This window comes from Podarcis tiliguerta, assembly GCF_965153285.1.
Source record: "Podarcis tiliguerta genome assembly, chromosome: 14".
Taxonomy (NCBI): Eukaryota; Metazoa; Chordata; class Lepidosauria; order Squamata; family Lacertidae; genus Podarcis; species Podarcis tiliguerta.
In genome coordinates, this window is record NC_139547.1 from 2,931,944 (window position 1) to 2,951,650 (window position 19,707).

A 19,707-nucleotide genomic window follows, 5' to 3' on the forward strand; every position below is an offset into this window, starting at 1 on the left:
GGCTTTCATTTGTGTATCTGTGGAGAAAACAGGACTACTAAAATAATACAAGCAAGGATGTTAGCATGTTAGTATGAACTATATGCAAATTACTATTCTTCCCCCAATTTTTAAAGGATGAGGAAAGAGCTATGAAAAAGTTATATTTCTTCAGATGAGATGGCTCTAAAGAATGAAGCAGACACATCTTATTACAATACCACATTTCCAGTTATTATGACTTTTTCCCTATCTTCCTACTACCTGAGTGATGTCAGTGTAAATTCAGGCACCATTAGTAAATTTTGACCAAACGTATACACAGCACTGACAAAGGAGTAAAGAACCTTTCAGCTTACCAGTGTATGTAAAAAAGACACTGACAAAATGGAAAATAATAAACTCTTTATGATAAATTAATTCTTAGTTTTTCATTGCTGCAGGGGAAAAACAAATAAGCTGGACCTTTCTCCCCACAGATCCCTCTGCAGGATTCTCTTTTCCTTCCTCCTGTAATCCATTGCCACATACCTTACAAGTAAGAAAATGGAGGAAATAAATATTCATGGGAAGAGCTCCATCACCTTCAATGTCGGTGCCCCTTACTTTCTTGCTCCCTGCGTTTCAGCTCCTCCTTATAGCAGTAGGAACAATAGTTTTCAGTCTCGGGGCGACCATAAAAAGAGCAGTTCTCCTTCTTGCAGCGGTTCTGCTGGATTGAATATATCGGGCTAACTGTGCTCCTGCCTCGATTTTTGTCATTGTTCAACCAGGTCTGCGGTGCATCCTCATCGGCATATTCCAAGCAGTCTCTGATGTCACTGGTATTAAACCCATTGGTATATGTTTGTGACTTGTGGTCCGTAGGCATAACATAGGTCAGTGACTCCACTGTGTTGACAGTACGGATGCCTGCTATTCGGGCTGGGCTATAGCTCTGTGAAGACAATGACCGGTTCTGTTGGGGATATGTGGCACATGTTTTTAAGGTGCCAACCACCGGTTTGTAGGTATCATCCTGGAAGCTTGATGGCTTGGAGTTGACATCGTGCAAGTGGATGACACTTTGCCTCTGAACAGGGGGTGTATGGCTATAGTGGGCAGACAATGGAATGGGTCCACTTTTCTTGGCACCATTGCTAGGTGACGAAAATGACCCTGGTGTGGGACTAGTACGGTCTTTAAACTTTAAAACCAGTTGAGTCGTATGGCTTTGAGGCAAGACTGGTGATGCCCTTCCCTGAGGAGATGCTTCCAACTTCTCTTTTGAGTACATTTCTTGCTCCAGTTTCCTGCATGACGATCCATTGAGAGTAGCCTTCTTCTCTGCCTCTTTCCTCTTCTGTTCCTGTTCGGCACTAAAGCGCTCCTGGGCACTGGTCAAGTAATAGCCAATCATCTCCTCATGGAACTGATGTCTATGGCTGGTCAAGAGGAGGCCAGCAAAGATGAACTTCCGTTCCCCTTGCATGGCAGCTCTCAAGATGTTGAGGCTCAGCTTCACATCAGTACTGTACTTCCATGGGTCTGACTGTTTATCTGAAGGGGATTTAGAATTCATTTTTTCAACAGGCGAAATGCTTGCCTTTTCAGTGGGAGAGGGGGTTGTCTTTTCAGATGGAGAAGTGCTTGCAGACTGGCCAGATTCTTCTTTGCTTCCTTTGCGTGACTTGGACTTCTTCTCTTTGACTTTCTCAATGATCTCCCCATTTTTCCCATTTCCTGAATTTGCTCTGCTCATTTTGCCATGCACTAGTCCCCCAAGCCCACCCATGTTCTTCTTGAGCTTGATGCCTAGAGTTTTACTGAGACTCCCAAGTTTGTTTGCAACTGAATCAGCCCTGTTTTTTTCTTTATCCTTCCTTTGCTTTTCTTTCTCTTTCCCATTTTTCCCATTATTGCCATTAGAGTTGCTGCAGATGGAATCCCTGTCGGAGTCCATGGAATCAGCGAGAGACTGAACATCCTCTCCTGCTGACGCAGTGGGAGATTCTGGCTGAGCCAGAGGAGCCTATGAAGAGAAGTAAATTAACAGTTAGAAATTATTCTTACACAATGATTTCCTGCAGTAAGATCCTCTCTACATTTGAATGCAGTTTTTCAGGATATTTAGCATTTGAAAAATGCAAGTCCTCAAAAGAATGGTTCTGCACATAAGGTCATTACATTAAGGGGCCACAATTACATTAACAGATGGTTAATCTTTGGAAGAAACTTCCTAGATCCAGGTTTATAATAGCTTGTCAGATCTCTCTGACGGTCCTTTTGGGAAGTCATTCTCTTGAAACTTCAGGTGTTTGCTGTGAATTCCACAGCATATTCAAGATGGTAAAAGCCAAATCTGAAAACAGCGCATCTTTTTGTATGCTTTTCTATATCTGAAACATCAGGAACCATTGCAATATGATGTTAGATAGAATGGATTTGCTCTTCACTACAAGTTTTCTGATTTTTAAGTTGATGGGTGATGGGTTAGGAGGGAATTTCTCTCTTCAAATAGATCAGCTAGTATTCCTGGAGTTTTTTATGCAGTATGCTTGGTTCTCTTGCTCAACATATCTGAAATAATCTGATCTGTTGTTTCTTGCTTACTCCTGCTCAGTGTTCATGGGACACTGTTTTGGATTATATGGAGGATAGCAATAGTAAAGTTCAGTCCTGATGACCATTCTGTGTGGAAAGGCTACGTTGTAGGATACATTCCGGTACAAATGGCATCAGAGATGCAAAATGAAAGATAACACAAACACAGAAGCCAATCTCTGGGTATTTAGCAAGGGATTTTTTTAAAAATGATTAGGACGGCAATAATTGATCTGGGATTAAAAAGCAAATTGTGCAATAATTCAATTATCAATGCTGTTCACATTTATACCTGAAAATATAGGATGTAGTGCAAGTAATTTTCAGTGTAACTATAGAAGTACATTTCAAAACATTAGTTTCCAAGACTCCTATCTCAAAGAAATTGAGATTGTTTTTACTTGCGATAATTCTGCTCACCTACTCTTCTGGGGCAAGAAAATTAGTCAATGCTAGGCAAAAAAAGTATCAACATTTTTTCAGATTACCATCCCTATATATGAAAAAGGGCAGTTGAGCAAAAGATTGTGCTTGCCATGATATATTTTAAGAAAATACGAAGTGGAAGCAACTTGCAGATCATCTTGAACAACTAGGCAACCCTATGAAATTAATCTTGCAAATTATTCACAACGGGCAATGATTGAAAACCAGTTCACCTGACCATATTTCTCACTGGATGATGTGTGCGATTTCTTGACAATTTCATTAGTCGGAAAAGGCTAATATAGAAATGGCAAGAGAGCCTTCCTATCATGTAAAATAAAAAGTATTACTAATCACCAGGAGCTAAACTGAGACATGATAACCTTTATAGGAATTGGTCCTGGACATTGAATTAACACATAAATTTTCAAGCACATACCAATTCATGATTGGCTGGAGTATGACTGAGCAATAATAACTTCCTTCTTTATGAAAAAAACTAGTGTTGGAGCAGTTTCTGAGACGCATGATTAACAAGTATGATAAGCTAAGTGGGATATTTCAGAGAACATATTCAGTTCCCCAAAGCTCCCTGTTGTGCACATGAAAATTTGGCTGAACTCTTAATTTGCTTACCCCTGACTGACAACCTTGGGTATCAACTTTGCAGTCTCACATTTGATAGTCCCTATACTTTTGTCAAACCACTAGAATGTTCTGATATTTGGACCTGAGAATCCACACGCTCAAATGTGGAACTGCACAAATGCAAGGAGCAGAACAAAGTCTGCTTTTCAGCCTTTTCCCCAGACAATGGATAGACAGGCTGGTCAATTACTCTTTGGTTTTGACCATCTCATATGCTGTGACAGAGGGCAGAATTTCCAACCAAAAGCAGCAGGAAGGACAGCTGCTTTACTTGCATCTTTTTCCCTTTCTAATCTATGCACAGTACAGTCTATTACTACTACTACTACTACTACTACAGCAGCAATTTATATACCACCCTTTATCAAAAGATCTTAGGGTGGTGTACAACATTAGAAATACATTACAAAACATCAGTGATAAAAACATAACAACCGTCTAATCCATTGCTGCCACAGTCACAGTAGTGCATGGCCATTTTTTGTGTCAGAAAGTGCTGCATTAATTCTAGGGAGGCAGGGCCCTGGACCTTGCCTCTCCCTGCCCCTCCTCCCAAAGGAGCTTCCCTGAACCGCTAGCCCAACACAGCAAGGATGCAGTGGATTCTGCTGCGCTAGTGATGGGAGCCTAGCCCAGGATCATCTGTTTCATGAGATGACACAGTTGGGGCCTCTTTCTCTCAAGCTACTTATGGAGAATAAAAGGGTTACCCGTGTTTCCGATGGTATGCGTATCCAGGTTACATTCATGTAACTGTGCAGAAGATTAAGCTTTGCCTCCAGAGACAGAATCAAACTAAGAAAGGAAAAAGAGGAAAGACCTCATACCATATAATCACTGAAAATTTACAGCCATATACTCAATCAACAGAAACAGAAAAAAACATCAGGTTTAACAAGAGTACTTTTAGTTACAGATCCCCATGCTCTCTTAAGGAAATAAGCTAGGGCGAAAAGAAAAGTCCTTGCTATGGGAAATTTGCAGCCTCACATTGTTCTTGCCAGACTGGGGCAACCAACTGGCATTTTGTAGATGGCAAAACTCCACACCCAGCTAGTGAACTATGCAAGAGATGCATGTGGCTCAAAAACGATATAGTTACTTGTTCTAAAAACTGATTTTAAAAGGGCAGGCTAATCAAAGGTTACCAAGCATTTTAGGCACACAGATGTCCACAAGGTGCTGAAGTGTTAATTATTTAAAAGAGATCTTACTTGGCCAGCTTGGAGTTATCATTGTCATCCTTCCCCCACTCCCAATCTTTCCCAGGATCAACCGCAAAGTGCAAAGGTAGTAACTTGTGTTCAGAATCAGTCAGAGGGATCACCGCTGAAGGAAAGAGGAAAAGATCAGAAGTGAAGAAATTAGGTGGGAAAAGGATGAGAAACAACAGTTGGCTGAAGAAAAGGGGGAAAGAATTTTAGAAGCATTTGTTCAAGACACTGTGTTAAATATATAGCATCTTGGCATTTTTCATAAGAAATTGCTTATTTTGCAAACAGTGACACCTTTGTATATCATGTGATTTTTTTCATGATGAAGAAAAATAGTCACCAGCTCTCAGAGATGGCAATTAGGATATTATAATATGAGATAACCATAGCCTCTTTCGTAGATCTCAGACTGACCACATCTCTAGCCAAAGCATTTGACAAAATGAACACTTTTCTTTTGGTGTGGTGGACAGGGTTAAAGCAAATGTTTTGAAAGCTGAAATTATACGCTTCTGCTTTCACTTTCATTTACAATATACTGTCATTCACCTGCAACCTCCAAGGAAAGTGGAATATAACCCCAAATAATTAGTAGGCTATTGACTCCAGATTTTACTGAGTCATAATACCAGTCACTGAACACTAAATCTTAGTTGCTGTGACCATCCTGGTCATTTCAACCAAAAAGGAAATAAAAGTGTTCTATGCAACCTGTGCAGAATATGCATAGGTACACTGTTAAAATAAAGCGATAAGCAAGTTATACATCTATACCTTGAAGTGCAGACCTCCACAAATCAATTTCTAATATTACATTGTCGATCAGACTTTACAGTCCACCACATTGTCTTTGATGAATGTTCTTCTCAGTTTTCAGGCTGCAACCACAAATCTAGCAAAATTATCCCACGTTGATGGCCTCTCAGCTGATTTCCTCGTGGCCCACTGGAATGCAGAGTTAACCAGGGCTATTGACTGTCTGGCTCCGAAGCGCCCTCTCCGATTGCATGGAGCCCGGACTGCCCCGTGGTTTTCCCTAGAGCTAAGGGCAATGAAACAATCGCTGAGACGGCTAGAGCACTGGTGGTGGAAAACACATTCTGAATCTGACGGGACAAGGGTTAGAGCTCAACGTCGAGCCTACCAAGTGGCGAAAGCGACGGCAAAGAGGACCTTCTTCACTGCCTCTATTGCATCGGCAGAAAACAGAAGCAGGAGACTCTTTCAGGTGGTTCGCAATTTAACGGAACCACTTGTGTCATCGGGGCTCAGTAAGCGCCCTAAGATCTCCTGCAATGATTTTGTAAAGTTTTTTGCAGATAAAGTCGCTCAGATTCGGAAAGAGGTAGACACCACCATGGGAGCAGGACCAGGGCAGGAGAGTGCCAGGGTCCTATCTAGTCAAGTTGCGTGGGATCAATTCAAATCTGTTACCTCCGAAGATGTGGACGAGTGAAACGGCCCATCTGACTCCTTGATCCTTGCCCATCCTAGTTAATAAAAGCGAGTTGGGAAGGGCTGGGCAATGGGCTCCGCAGGGTGGTGAATGTTTCTCTCTGTGAGGGAGCCTTCCCAGACCCACTGAAAGAGGTGGTTATTAAATTGCTTCTTAAAGAAACATCTTTAGACCAGGCCAGTATGGCCAACTATCGCACAGTCTCAAATCTTCCATTCTTGGGCAAGATGATTGAGCGGGTGGTTGATGAACAACTCCAGGCATGCCTGGAGGATGCGGACCATTTGGATCCCTTCCAATTGGGATTCAGGCCTCATCATGGGACTGAAACTGCCTTGGTCACACTCGTCAATGATTTCCGGTGGGCTAGGAACAAAGGTGAAAGCTGTTTCCTAGTTCTGCTGGATCTCTCTGCGGCCTCCAATACCATCGACCATGACATTCTTCTGGACTAGAGGGGCTGGGAGCTGGGGGTGCTGTTATACAGTGGTTCCGCTCCTTCTTCCTGGGCCGTGTCCAGAAAGTGGTGTTGGGGGATGAGTGTTCAGATCCCTGGGCTCTCAGATCCCTCCTCACCCCCATCCTTTTTAACATCTACACGAAGCCGCTGGGAGAGATCATCAGGAGGTTTGGGCTGGGTGTTCATCAGTATGCGGATGATACTCAGCTCTACCTCTCTTTTAAATCGGAACCAGTGAAGGCGGTGAAGGTCCTTTGTGTGTGTCTGGAGGCAATCAGAGGATGGATGGTGGGCTGACAGATTGAGCTTTAATCCATGACAAGACAGAAGTACTGTTTTGGGGGGACAGGGGGCGGGCAGGTGTGGAGGACTCCCTGGTCCTGAATGGCGTAACTGTGCCCCTGAAGCACAGCCTGTGAGTCATTTTGGACTCACAGCTGTCCATGGAGGCGCAGGTCAATTCTGTGTCCAGGGCGGCTGTCTACCAGCTCCATCTGGTATGCAGGCTGAGACCCTACCTGCCTGTGGACTGTCTTGCCAGAGTAGTGCATGCTTTGGTTATCTCCTGCTTGGACCATTGCAATGCGCTCTTTGTGGGGCTACCTTTGAAGGTGACCCGGAAACTATAACTAATTCAGAATGTGGCAGCTAGACTGATGACTGGGAGTGGCCGCCAAGACCACATAACACCGGTCTTGAAAGACCTACATTAGCCCCCAGTATGTTTCCAAGCACAACTCAAAGTGTTGGTGCTGAGCTTTAAAGCCCTAAACAGCCTCAGCCCAGTATACCTGAAGGAGCGTCTCCACCCCCATCTGTCTGCCCGGACACTGAGGTCCAGCTCTGAGGGCCTTTTGGCGGCTCCCTCACTGCAAGAAGCGAAGTTACACGGAACCACGTAGAGGGCCTTCTCAGTAGTGGTGCCTGCCCTGTGGAACGCCCTCCCAACAGATGTCAAAGAAATAAACAACTATCAGACTTTTAGAAGACATCTGAAGGCAGCCCTGTTCAGGGAAGTTTTCAATATTTGGTGAATTGTATTTTAATATTCTGCTGGAAGCTGCCCAGAGTGCACAAAAAAACTTTAGTTTTTCCTTTATATAGTACGGATCTGCTCCAAAGAACAGTTATTAAATAGTATGGCCACCCAAATAAATGATATCACCAGCAATGTCGCAGTGTACTGGTCTGACTTGAGAGGAAGAATCTCAAAATGTTTCTAAATCTGGATCTGAGAGAAGACAATGCCGACCTTACACCTGAAAGAACGGTCAAACTCCTGCTTGAGAGAAAGGCAATCAGGCCAGATTCTGGAAGGCAGAGCATTCTCAAAACATCGCTATGTATCATTCATGCAAACGCCGCCACTTAGCAAGAGGGCAGAGCAGCCAGACTGCAAGAACTAGGCTCATCTTTGGTCCTTGCTCACCCCAGAGTGTTGGGAGCAGGGCTGACAGATCACACAGAAATTGATTACAAACTTCCCTGTATATTGCAACTGTGGGCTGAAGAAGGAGAATGTTAAACTATAAACTGGCACCACTACATACTTACTGGCAAAACAGAATGATTGCCAAAACATTATTGCAAAAAAGCAGATGTAATTGTAATAGCAATTTGTTCAGTGGAGAAGAAAAACACTGAAAGTGTATTCTTCCTTGTGCTAATTAACATTCAATAAAAACAAGCATTTTGAAACCAGAAATACCACAATTCTTCAAGCCTCAAGTGTTGAAAAATAATATAATGCCCTCTAGCAATTTGTGCCACAATGAAAATGATATATAAATGTGCAAAGAATGTGTTTAATTCAAATTATTTATCCTCATTTTACCTCCCATTTATTTCTGGGAACTGGTATCCCCCTCCCCAATTTTTTTAGAATGCATTTTGGGGAAGGAGGCAAGCCGACATTTCCATAACACTGGTGACAGCTATCAACAATATTGAGGCACTTTGCAGAAACTACCACATACATTTTAGAGGTTTTTTGTACAACTGCCTTTAAAAAAAGAATGAAAGACTCAGCTTTCTTATGTATTCTGTTGCTGCTGTGCTACATTAAAAGCCACTATAGGCGCTCTTGCTGTGCAAACACTCGGCCATGGATATTTCCAGAATCTTTGGATTTGCAAAATCACAGGCAATGCAGGTCAAAGTAATTCATCAAGGCTATATTGGGGGGGGGGGGACGACCCCCAACGATCAGTTTTGGTGACAAACTTGGAGGCAAAGACTAAAGTATCTGAATAGCTGTAAATTAGGTATCCTGCTTACTGTAAGAAAGCTACAATGAGAGAACACACTAAATGTCAGGGAAAATAATGTTTAACACGAGCAGACTGCTTTCAAATGTTCAAAGCATGTCACATTCATTTTCTGGCTGCAATTCTTACAAGGGAAGTATGCAGTATTATCTACCATATTACAGATGGGGAAACAGGCTGAGAAACAGTGGCTTGCCTAGGGCTCCTCAAGACGTTCACAGGAGAGTTGAGATTTGACCTAGGATCTTCCTGACTTGCAGCTCAGTCTGTTAGTCACTATGCAAAATAAACCATTTCAAAAGGTTACACATTTTTGGGATGTACATATTTGAATGTCAGGGCTACATTTATATAGAAATTGGTTACAAGAATCTTAAGAAACAGAAAACTATAAGAGTTTACCGAAAGGCATCTTGCAACAGAAAGCATTTTTCCAGGATTGGTGAAGATAGCAGTCACGGGTAAAAATGCAGCAGATTGTAACATTGGTAAAGTTTCACCAGGTGGCACCAGATCACAGCAACCCACTTGATTCAGAGAGCATGTAGCACAAATCCTTTAACAGCCGTAGTTGCCACCTGCGTTCAGAACCAGTTCACATGCACAAAAGCAATGTTGTCATAGAATCTTAGGAGTTGGAAGGGACCCCGAGGGTTGTCTAGTCCAACCCGCTGCCATGCATGAATCTCAGCTAAAGCATCCATGACAGATTGCTGTCCAACCTCTGCTTAAAAACCTCCAAGGAAGAAGAGTCCACCACTTTCCCAGGGAGTCTGTTCCACTGTTGAACAGCTCCTGCTGTCAGAAAGCTTTTCCTGAGGTTTAGTCGGAACCTTTTTTGCAACTTGAAGCCACTGGTTCAAGTCCTACCCTTCAGAGCAGGAGAAAACAAGGTGACAGCCCTTAAGATATTTGAATATGGCTATCATATCTCCTCTCAGTCTCCTCTTTTCCAAGCTAAACATACCCAGCTCCTTCAAGTACTCCTCGTAAGGCTTGGTTTCCAGATCCTTGATCATCTTGGTTGCCTTCTTCTGCACACATTCCAGCTTGCCAAAATCCTTCTTAAATTGTGGTGCCTAGAAGTGGACACAGTATTCCAGGTGTGGTCTGACCAAGGCAGAAGAGAGTGGGACTGTGACTTCCCTTGATCTGGACACTAGACTTCTCTTGATGCAGCCTAGAATAGCATTAGCTTTTTTTGCTGCTGCATCACACTGTTGACTCACGTTCAGCTTGTGGTCCACCAAGACCCCTAGATCCTTTTCACATGTACTGCTAGTAAGCCAGGTGTCCCCCATCTTATATTTGTGCATCTGGTTCTTCCTCCCCAAGTGCAGAACTTTAGTCCCTACTGAAATTCATTCGTTAGCTTGTGCCTAGTTCTCCAATCTGTCAAGGTCATTTTGAATTCTGATTCTGTCTGATTCTACCCCTCCCAGTTTGCTGTCATCTACAAATTTGATGAGCATCCCTTCAATTCCTTCATTCAAGTTGTTTATAAAGACATTCAACAACAATGCACCCAGGACAGAATCCTGCGGCACCCCACTGGTTACCTTTTCCCAGGATGAAGAGGAACCATTAATGAGTACTCTTTAGGTTCATTCCACCAACCTGCTACCAATCCACGTAACAGTTACCTCATTCAACCCATATTTTACCAGCTTCCTCAAAGAATATCATGGGGGACTCTGTCAAAAGCCTTACTGAAATAAAGATACACTATGTCCACAGCTTTTCCCTGTTCCACCAAGCTTGCTACTCTGTCAAAAAAAGAAATGAGAGTGGTCTGGCATGGCTTATTTTTGAGAAACCCATGCTGGGTCTTAGTTATCATAGCGCTCTTTTTCTAAGTGCTCACAGACCGACTGTTGAATTATCTGTTCTAGGACCTTTCCTAGTTCCTAGAACAGATAATAAAGGTTTATAAGCAAAAACAGATTTCTCCATCTCAAGACAACCAAAACAAAAGAAACTGAAACAACCTATTTTCTTTTAGTGGCTACAGCTAATGTATTTTCAAGTTATTTCTCTCTCCCAAGGAAAACATAAGTGATTGCATTCTTCATTAGAGGCCGTATTCTGCATGATTGTACCAACAAAAATAAATTAAATAAAATCCTAAATATCTAAAATGTAATATGGCAGACAGGGACGCGGGTGGCGCTGTGGGTTAAAGCCTCAGTGCCTAGGGCTTGCCGATCGAAAGGTCGGCGGTTCGAATCCCCGCGGCGGGGTGCGCTCCCGCTGTTCGGTCCCAGCGCCTGCCAACCTAGCAGTTTGAAAGCACTCTTAAGTGCAAGTAGATAAATAGGGACCGCTTACTAGCGGGAAGGTAAACGGCGTTTCTGGCTCGCCAGAGCAGCGATGTCACGCTGGCCACATGACCCGGAAGTGTCTCCGGACAGCGCTGGCCCCCGGCCTCTTGAGTGAGATGGGCGCACAACCCTAGAGTCTGGCAAGACTGGCCCGTACGGGCAGGGGTACCTTTACCTTTAATATGGCAGACATTGCTCCAACAGCCTGCTGTTAACAATTCATAAGAGGGTGCATGGGTTGCCAGATATAATGTGTGGTTTTTATGCTGGCTTTCCCAAACAGCAGCTCTCTATTAACCCCACCCCAGCCAGCAAGTTGTTGTTTTTTAAACCTAGGAGTGTTTTAGGAGTCTTATACAATGCTGAGAAACGGCACTGTGGAAGCCCTGATGTCCTGGTGAGCAGTGGGGAGATTGGGCTCCCTTGCGACGCTCAGCTAGAAGTCAGGAAGGCTCCCTCCCCCCCCCCCCCCCCCGCAGAGCGAGCTCCAAATACCCTGCAAGCAGGAGCCGGATTGAGGCTGCTGAGCTGGGGGGTTGCAGGCTCTGTCACACTTTCCCACTGAGGGATGCCCAACCCCAGCCCTAGTTTCTAGGTGAAAGCCTTCTGTTTCTCCCCACACCCCAATCATAAGTGTACCCCAGACATTACTGGAACACTGTGGGAGGTGATCTTCACATTCATAACATTTAAAAGACCAGGTCACATGGGTGTTTGCAGACCGTTAAAGGACAACACTAGCAGCATGGAATGAAACCATGGGAAAGTGCTTGGCATGGCATAATTGTAAAATTTATGCCTGTCTCCATCTCTGTTACCTTAAAAAGCCTCCAAGATCACATTGCCTTACTTGCTCTTGACACCAGCAAGTAAATGGCATCCCATGAGGCTGTTCTGAAATGGGAAAGGCATTAAGATTCATTTAGTTCAATCTGCTCTGTAACAAGATTTAGTGGCAAAATATGAATTTTAAAAAATAGTCTTTAGTGCAGAGTTTGAAGCTCGTTGCCTCTAGATATTCATAGGATTTGATCCCTCCCACTCTTTCAGAAGCACTTCATGAAATATATAATTTTCTACTCCTTCCCTAATTAAATGAGATGTTTTAATTTGCTTTTTTTCTTTCATCCTCTATTGTTCTTACTTGCCTCTTTGTGCTTTTCCTTTCCCCTGTGTATCTAGTTTTATTGCTGTTCTGAAGACTCTTCAGTAGTTAACTCAGTTTACCTAGTTATGAAGGCAGTGTCAATGTAGCTAAGGTGGAGCTGCTGAGGAAAAAAGGTAAGTATCAGAATGCTTGAAGAAATCACAAGATATGCAGAACTAGAGGGGAACCCCTAAAGCGATAACCCCCACCCAAAAAAGCAGTGCAATTAGGACCAAGCATGTGCAATGAGAAAAGAATACTGAGTTTCTGTTGGGAGATTAAAAACCAAAGAGAATGAAAGGGCAGGAATGAAAATCTGACCTCTTATTGAGTTGTTCTCAATGAACCACACTGTATATTCAGTGTGCTGTGACATGAAGTAGTAAAAAAAAAAAAAGCTTCACCAGTAAATTTCTGTGCATGAGGCAGCTACTAAAATGTGCATGAGAACAGCCAGTAAAAGAAGTGGCAACTTCACATCTGTGAGTCTGATTGAAAATTGGTAAGAACCGTTGAGAAGCAGTGGAAATTCAATGGCAACAACCCTTGTATCTTATACATATTCAGTAGAGCCGTCACAGAGGTAATTACACTAATCAGTAAGATGCAGCTGGCTAGAGGGTTTTTCATCTCTGAGAATTAGCCAAAAGTCAGAATAGCTTCAAAGCTATAGAGAGCAATGCTGCAGAACTAAACGATATTAGGTAGGAGATAAATTTTGGAAGGGCTACACATCTTCTAGCAAAAAAGCAGCAGCAAAAATATTGTCAGCTTAATCTACAGCACTTGAAGGAAGATTATAGCTTGAAATTTTTACTTGAAAGTGGTATTCAAACATGGAAAGGACTGACATCCTTTTAACAATAAGAGATGCACCTTTGCAATCACTAGCGGACTCGGCCCACATTCCTACATGGAAAGGGGGTTGCAAATGGTCCCAGATCAAATAAAAACATAGAATGAATTTTTCTTCTATCTTTGTTCTTTTGCTGCAATTTCCCACAACCTGCCAGGGAATATCATCTAATCTTTTAAAATGTATTTGGAAATATCTACTGAGTAGACACCCACAATCACAGCATTTCTTTCCTTCATAGTGTCTCCTTGTACTGTTGAAATCAAAGCATGCTTTGAGCAACACTGGAATAAAGCCACCACACTTATCCATTTATGGGAAACCAGTCCTTTGACAGAAAGAGTTACTTGTGCCTTTGAACCGACAAATCCATGAATAAAGGCAGCTAAAAACTCATGATTTAAAAAATATCAGCACAACAGCTGCTTACTTTATACCGCAGGATCTAGAAATCAAGAGGCCTGCTTCTAGCTGTTCTGCTCTGACCAGAAAAAGGATCTTGAAATAAAAAAGATCTGTTAGAAGGTATAAAATGTCTCCATGTGGGAATTCAGCATTTTCAGATATATAAAAGCAGAAGTCTGGAGTACACAAAACAAACAAATTGTTGCATTCTGGACATTAATTTGCGATATCCCTGTGTTCCATCACATGCATGAAGCCCCAGGGAGGATATCCTCTCTTAGTTAGCAATGCCAAACTCCTCCCACTTTCTTCTCTTTGCTTGCTTAACAATTTTGCCTGACACTATTGGGAGGCACTTATCCAAAGTCTGGGCTAGGCTTTTCCCATGGTCTCCAATACACCTGTGGCTAAAAGAACAAAGGCCAAAGTAGACCTGCTGCAGGGTATCTTGACTGCATGCATTTTTAAAAAGTTAAATAGCAGCCATGGTGGTGGTGATGGGGATTCAGACCAGAAAACAACACTAGAGGGAACCATTTATTCATGTGCCGGGTAGAAGTATTGTGTTCCTGTTATTCATACTTCTTAAAGCCCTGGAAGATGTTGTTTGTCTCATATCTTTGCCCACTACATTTCCATCACATTAGTGTTTGGGGGAAATAATTTTAATCTTTAACCAACGTTGCTCATAGTTTTTTGTCATGCTTCTGGATTCATTTAAAGTGGAAGGCCCAGAATAAATTGGGAAGTGACAGTCCCCGTAGGAACGTGAATTGTTAAGTTATGGGAAGGAGTCCTTGCTACAGGAGGTGCTCCCCCACGAGGCTTTACTGGTGGAGTTATGAGGCATGTCTCTTAGCCTGTACAGGGGTACCTCAGGTTACATACGCTTCAGGTTACAGACTCCGCTAACTCAGAAATAGTACCTCGGGTTAAGAACTTTGCTTCAGGATGAGAACAGAAATCGTGCTCCGGCAGCGCAGCGGCAGCAGGAGGCGCCATTAGCTAAAGTGGTGCTTCAGGTTAAGAACAGTTTCAAGTTCAGAACGGACCTAAGTTCTTAACCCGAGGTACCACTGTATTAACTAATCTCTGGAAAATACTTTTGCCAAGGTTTTTTGTTTATTTTACACATCCTAAGATGCTGTGATTCTTTGAGGATCTTCCATAGTTTGAATCTTTTCCTAGTGTGTTTTAAATTTGTTTTTATAGAGTTAGTACACTGTTTTTAATATTTTGAATATCAAAGAGATATAGGCATTTTTATATAGAAATGAATGTTGGGAAGAAGATACTTCTCTTCTTGCACCAACCGAAGCTGCTCCAATTAAAATGTCGTCTTAACTATTTTACATTCCTTCCTTTGCACGGTGAGTTGCAGTTAGTGGAAGTGCAGGCTGCCTTGCCATGCAGACGTGAGAGCCATTCCACTGAACATCAAAACACTAAGGAAAAAACAGTGCACTCAAGACAAATGAACACATTTCCCACATTTCCATCATCTCAGTGATACATTTTCCAGTGCCACATGATGAATACAGATGATGTGCCATAGATTACACAGAAGCTTCAACTCTACATTAACAGCAAGCCTAAGCCCAGTCTGTTGACCAGGCATGTGCAAAATAACCTAGTTGCCTTTACCAAAGGTGCTAGTATTTTAACACAGTGCTTTGCATAATATGGTCCAGAGACTAAACCAGTCTTCCCTAACCATAGCGGAGGAGAACTTGTGGCATATCCAATAACTCTCTGGAATTATTTGGCATGGATGCTGGATTAATGAGGATTTCTGGTTCCATTAAATAAAGAAATGTAGAAGTTGAGGGAAAGGTAGGTAGTAGCCACATTTAGACAACCATATATTGGCTCAATATTTCATCTGAACCAGGAAACCACATGTGCCAGCTTCAGGACAAGACAGGGTCTTAAACCATGGTTTGGAATTGGAGTCTGGGTGCTGTACCTCGGAACACCAATGACTTACCTGGTATACCTTTCACTTTTTAGAAAGGCAGAATGCAGAAAACAGATCAGAGAAGAAAGCAAGGGAGATGGAAGAACCAAACGCTGCCCAATCACACCACCAACAATGGATGAGTACAATGTTAACTTGGAATTGCCACTTCTACAAGCTATGTAGGCAATGATTCAAAATACTACAGTGTGACCCATAAAAAACACCTTCAAGAGATTCATATGAACAGATTTACATTTCACAATATTCATTTAAATAACCTTAAATCAATGACTTCCCTTTTTCTCTTTCCGTGGTTCATTTTCCACACCAAACATCCCTGCATTATTTTACATGAACTAAACCATTCAGTAAACCATTGTTGCGTCCACTGAAACTTATTTACACTGTTAAATTTATCTTAATGCTACCAGAATTTGTAAATGAACACAATTTTCATACATATATTCAGTAAACAGTTTCCAGTCTTCTTTAAACGTATATAGTATTCTTTTTGTTCTCTTATTCTATATGTTAAATTTGCAAGTTGCACGTATTCCATCAGTTTAAGTAGGCATTCTTCTTTGGTTGGGACCTTGCTTGCTTCCCATTTTTGGGCTAACAAAACACGGGCCGCTGGCTGCTATCATTTCTAACTCAGCACAGTGTTTATGATAGGCACATACAGATAGCATGCCCATAGACAGTAGCTCTGCATTCCTTTCCACTAAGAGAAAACAATTTTCTTTCCTACTTGACATACCTTGTTCCCTTTGTTGATCTTTTTGCTCCATAGACACAAGAGCGGAGAAATGCGCTTGATCATAGGCAAGGACCAGAGGTGAGCAATGACATCGGTTAGGCATGACTTCCAAAGGCAAGTAAATTCCACCAAATGGAATTGGTGCAAATGCTGTGAAGAGAAACCAAGATTTTGCAGACATGTTGTGAAACTAGGAATAGGCAGCCTCAGCACCCTCAATGTATTTTAATATTGATGTACTACTTCACTTGGGACGCGGGTGGCGCTGTGGGTTAAACCACAGAGCCTAGCACTTGCCGATCAGAAGGTCGGCGGTTCGAATCCCCACGACAGGGTGAGCTCCCGTTGCTCGGTTCCTGCTCCTGCCAACCTAGCAGTCTGAAAGCACGTCAAAGTGCAAGTAGATAAATAGGTACTGCTCTGGTGGGAAGGTAAACGGCATTTCCATGAGCTGCTCTGGTTCGCCAGAAGTGGCTTAGTCATTCTGGCCACATGACCTGGAAGCTGTACGCTGGCTCCCTTGGCCAGTAAAGCGAGATGAGCCCCAGAGTCGGCCACGACTGGACCTAATGGTCATGGGTCCCTTTACCTTTACCTTACTACTTCATTCATTTCCCATCACATCACAATCATGCAAAGTGGCCTATTGGGAATGCTGCTGTTTGATTATAACCACAAGAGAGCTTGCTTAGCAGCTGACAGGCCAAAATGAATTGCTGCTGGACTGTGCTCATCTTGGAGGGTTGCAAATTGTGCAGGCCTTCCCTAAACCAGGATCATCTGTATATAGTTGCTCTCTTTACTGTATTCATAAGACACACAAAGTATAGTGAACAATATCTGATATCAAAATATTTTCAGCAATTTTAAAAATTATTATTGGCTACAAATGTGCACACTGAATCTTACATTCTTTTGGCTTATTCAGTTTATCACACAGAGTTTCCACGATTACTCCAAAGAGGATGCACTTAGAACTTATTTAGCATCTCTCATTCAGCCCAAGGCACAAATACACTTTGTGGTGAAATGTGTAAATTTCTACGCATCATAAATGACTGATTCTTAGATAAGAATTTTCTAATATCCAGAAGAGAAGGAGAAATTCATTGTTCAGGTTTTTGCAAAACAAGTGACATAAGCAGCTTGCACCTTTCCTGCTTATGACTGCTAACCAGTCATAATCTCAATGAGACAAAATTTCTTAATGAGACAAAAGGTGGAATGAAGTACTACAGTTGCCACCTCTCACTCCCCTTTCCCTAACCGTTGATCAGGGAGAGGGCTGAAAGGGGAATACTGAGGCATGGCTGCCTATAGCTCCTTTGAGGACTGGCAGCCATTACAGGCGTTGAAATGGTTCTTTTCATTAGGAGATAAAAGTAATAACCACCAGCAGTGGAATTCTACCACCACTACTAAAACTCCTGTTCACTTATATGAAGCCTTTAAATTGTGCTTTTTGCCATTCTAGACAAATATTTCATTTCTAAAAGAGTAGATATCACACCTACCAGGTACCATAGTTTAACACAGTTTCCACTGAAATGATTTTGTTTACTTAATATCCCTTAATATCCAGTAGCTGCTAATATGCTACTGAGCCTGATTTAAGGCTTTTGTAGATATATAAAACAACTTAGGACCAGGATACTTGAAGGCACTCCTCTCCCTTACCAACTGGCCTGGCCACTGAGGTCAACTAAGGGGGCTATCTTGGTTGTGGCCTATTCAGACATGGCTCTCTCTCTCTCTCTCTGTGTGTGTGTGTGTGTAATATGAACTGAGTCCGGCACCCGCCATTTAGATGCTTGCTGAAGACAAGCATCTTTTCTCCAGGGCTTCTCTGGCTTTAAGCGCCAAATGGTTTTAATTTACCCCAGGTTGGATTTTTTACTGTTTCTACATATGTATGTTTATTGTTGTATTTTTAATATTAACTCTATACACCAACCTAAGGTTTTATTAAAGGTGGTATTAAAACATTTTAAATAAATAATTTAAGCCAGCAAAATGACTCACCTTCTCCTCCCGAGTCTCGTAGCATTGTGTCTGCCACAACAACAATCGGTCGCCTTAATATATGTGCCAGGACAAAAACATGGAACTCCTCTAGGCTCTCATACACAGGATCTTCAGAGTTGTCAACTCTAGAAAACCAAGTGCAGTGGCACACAAGTCAGAACTAAAGAGGTTTTCACCCCTTTCCTTATAGTTACTTGTTCTCATGCAAAACTGGTTATATGCATTTCCAGCTCAACTCAAATATAATGAAAAACACAGAAGCCATTTTTATTCCTAACAGCTAATGTAAATAAAAATAAATGCTTAGTTTCCAGAAGACACTCAGGTTTGCAGAGAAATATACAAAATTTAATATCGTTTCCCTTTTTTAACCAAACGAAGACTTTTATATAGTCACCATAAAAACACAAAAAGGCGGCAGGAAAGGGGAGAGAAATAGAGATAAATAAATGAATAAAAAGAATAAAGAGGTTACAAGAGAAAGATAGAAAAATAAGATTCAGAAAGTTAAGAACTTCTGATTCTTTATCTGTCCGCTATATAACAATATTCACTTTGTCCAATCCAATATAACGCCCCACAAAGCCACTTTCTATAAACAGACATTATCTTCAATCCTAAAATCCGATGTCATTATTTCTTTTTCTTTTTCACACAAAAGGGTTCCAATCTTTAACCAAGACCACACACACCCCCGCCACCCCAATGTTGAGGAGCCTCATTGGGCCTCTCTGCAGTGGCAACGGACCTCGGCGCCTCCTCCCAACATGCATGATGTTGCAGATGTGACATCACATGCATGCAATGAGCTCCCTCAATGGTGGGCAGAACTTAGCACCTCTGGTTCCAGGAGTCAGCTTGGGGAAAGGAAACGTGTAAATGGACATGCATGATGGATGTTGGGAGTCATATTGAGGTGGGAAGCCAGTAAGAGTTCATCTAAATATCTTCTGGAAGAAGCAAAAGTTAGGAGTGGACTTGGGGATGATGTGGCATGTGAAAGCTGTGTGTCCCTGGAGGGAGGCGGCGGCATGGGCTGTGTTTGGTAGTAACATCCCAGTGTTAGGATGGCTGGTGAGTCCAAGAAGTTGGAGAAATATCAGATATTGTACAGAGAAGGGGAGGCATTTGGGGATGAAACTTCCTCGAGCTTGTGTTTTCCAGAACTTTTTCTTTTTTTCATTCAAACCCAACATGTTT

At 42.3% G+C, this 19,707-nt stretch overlaps 1 protein-coding gene across 5 annotated transcripts in view; it reads right to left on the reverse strand.

Moving 5' to 3' along the window:
* Positions 1 to 369: 369 nt before the first annotated feature.
* OTUD7A (OTU deubiquitinase 7A) overlaps positions 370 to 19,707 on the reverse strand; it is a 110,235-nt gene continuing 90,897 nt past the window's right edge. For all 5 annotated transcript variants that reach the window (XM_083412750.1, XM_083412749.1, XM_083412752.1 and 2 more), the window contains 5 exons: positions 18,505 to 18,632; positions 16,483 to 16,632; positions 4,851 to 4,965; positions 4,347 to 4,431; positions 370 to 1,990 (listed from right to left, as the gene is read on the reverse strand). In XM_083412750.1, the coding sequence (XP_083268876.1) occupies positions 566 to 1,990; positions 4,347 to 4,431; positions 4,851 to 4,965; positions 16,483 to 16,632; positions 18,505 to 18,632 (1,903 nt within the window). In that variant the 3' untranslated portion in view covers positions 370 to 565. The remainder of the gene's footprint in view (positions 1,991 to 4,346; positions 4,432 to 4,850; positions 4,966 to 16,482; positions 16,633 to 18,504; positions 18,633 to 19,707) is intronic.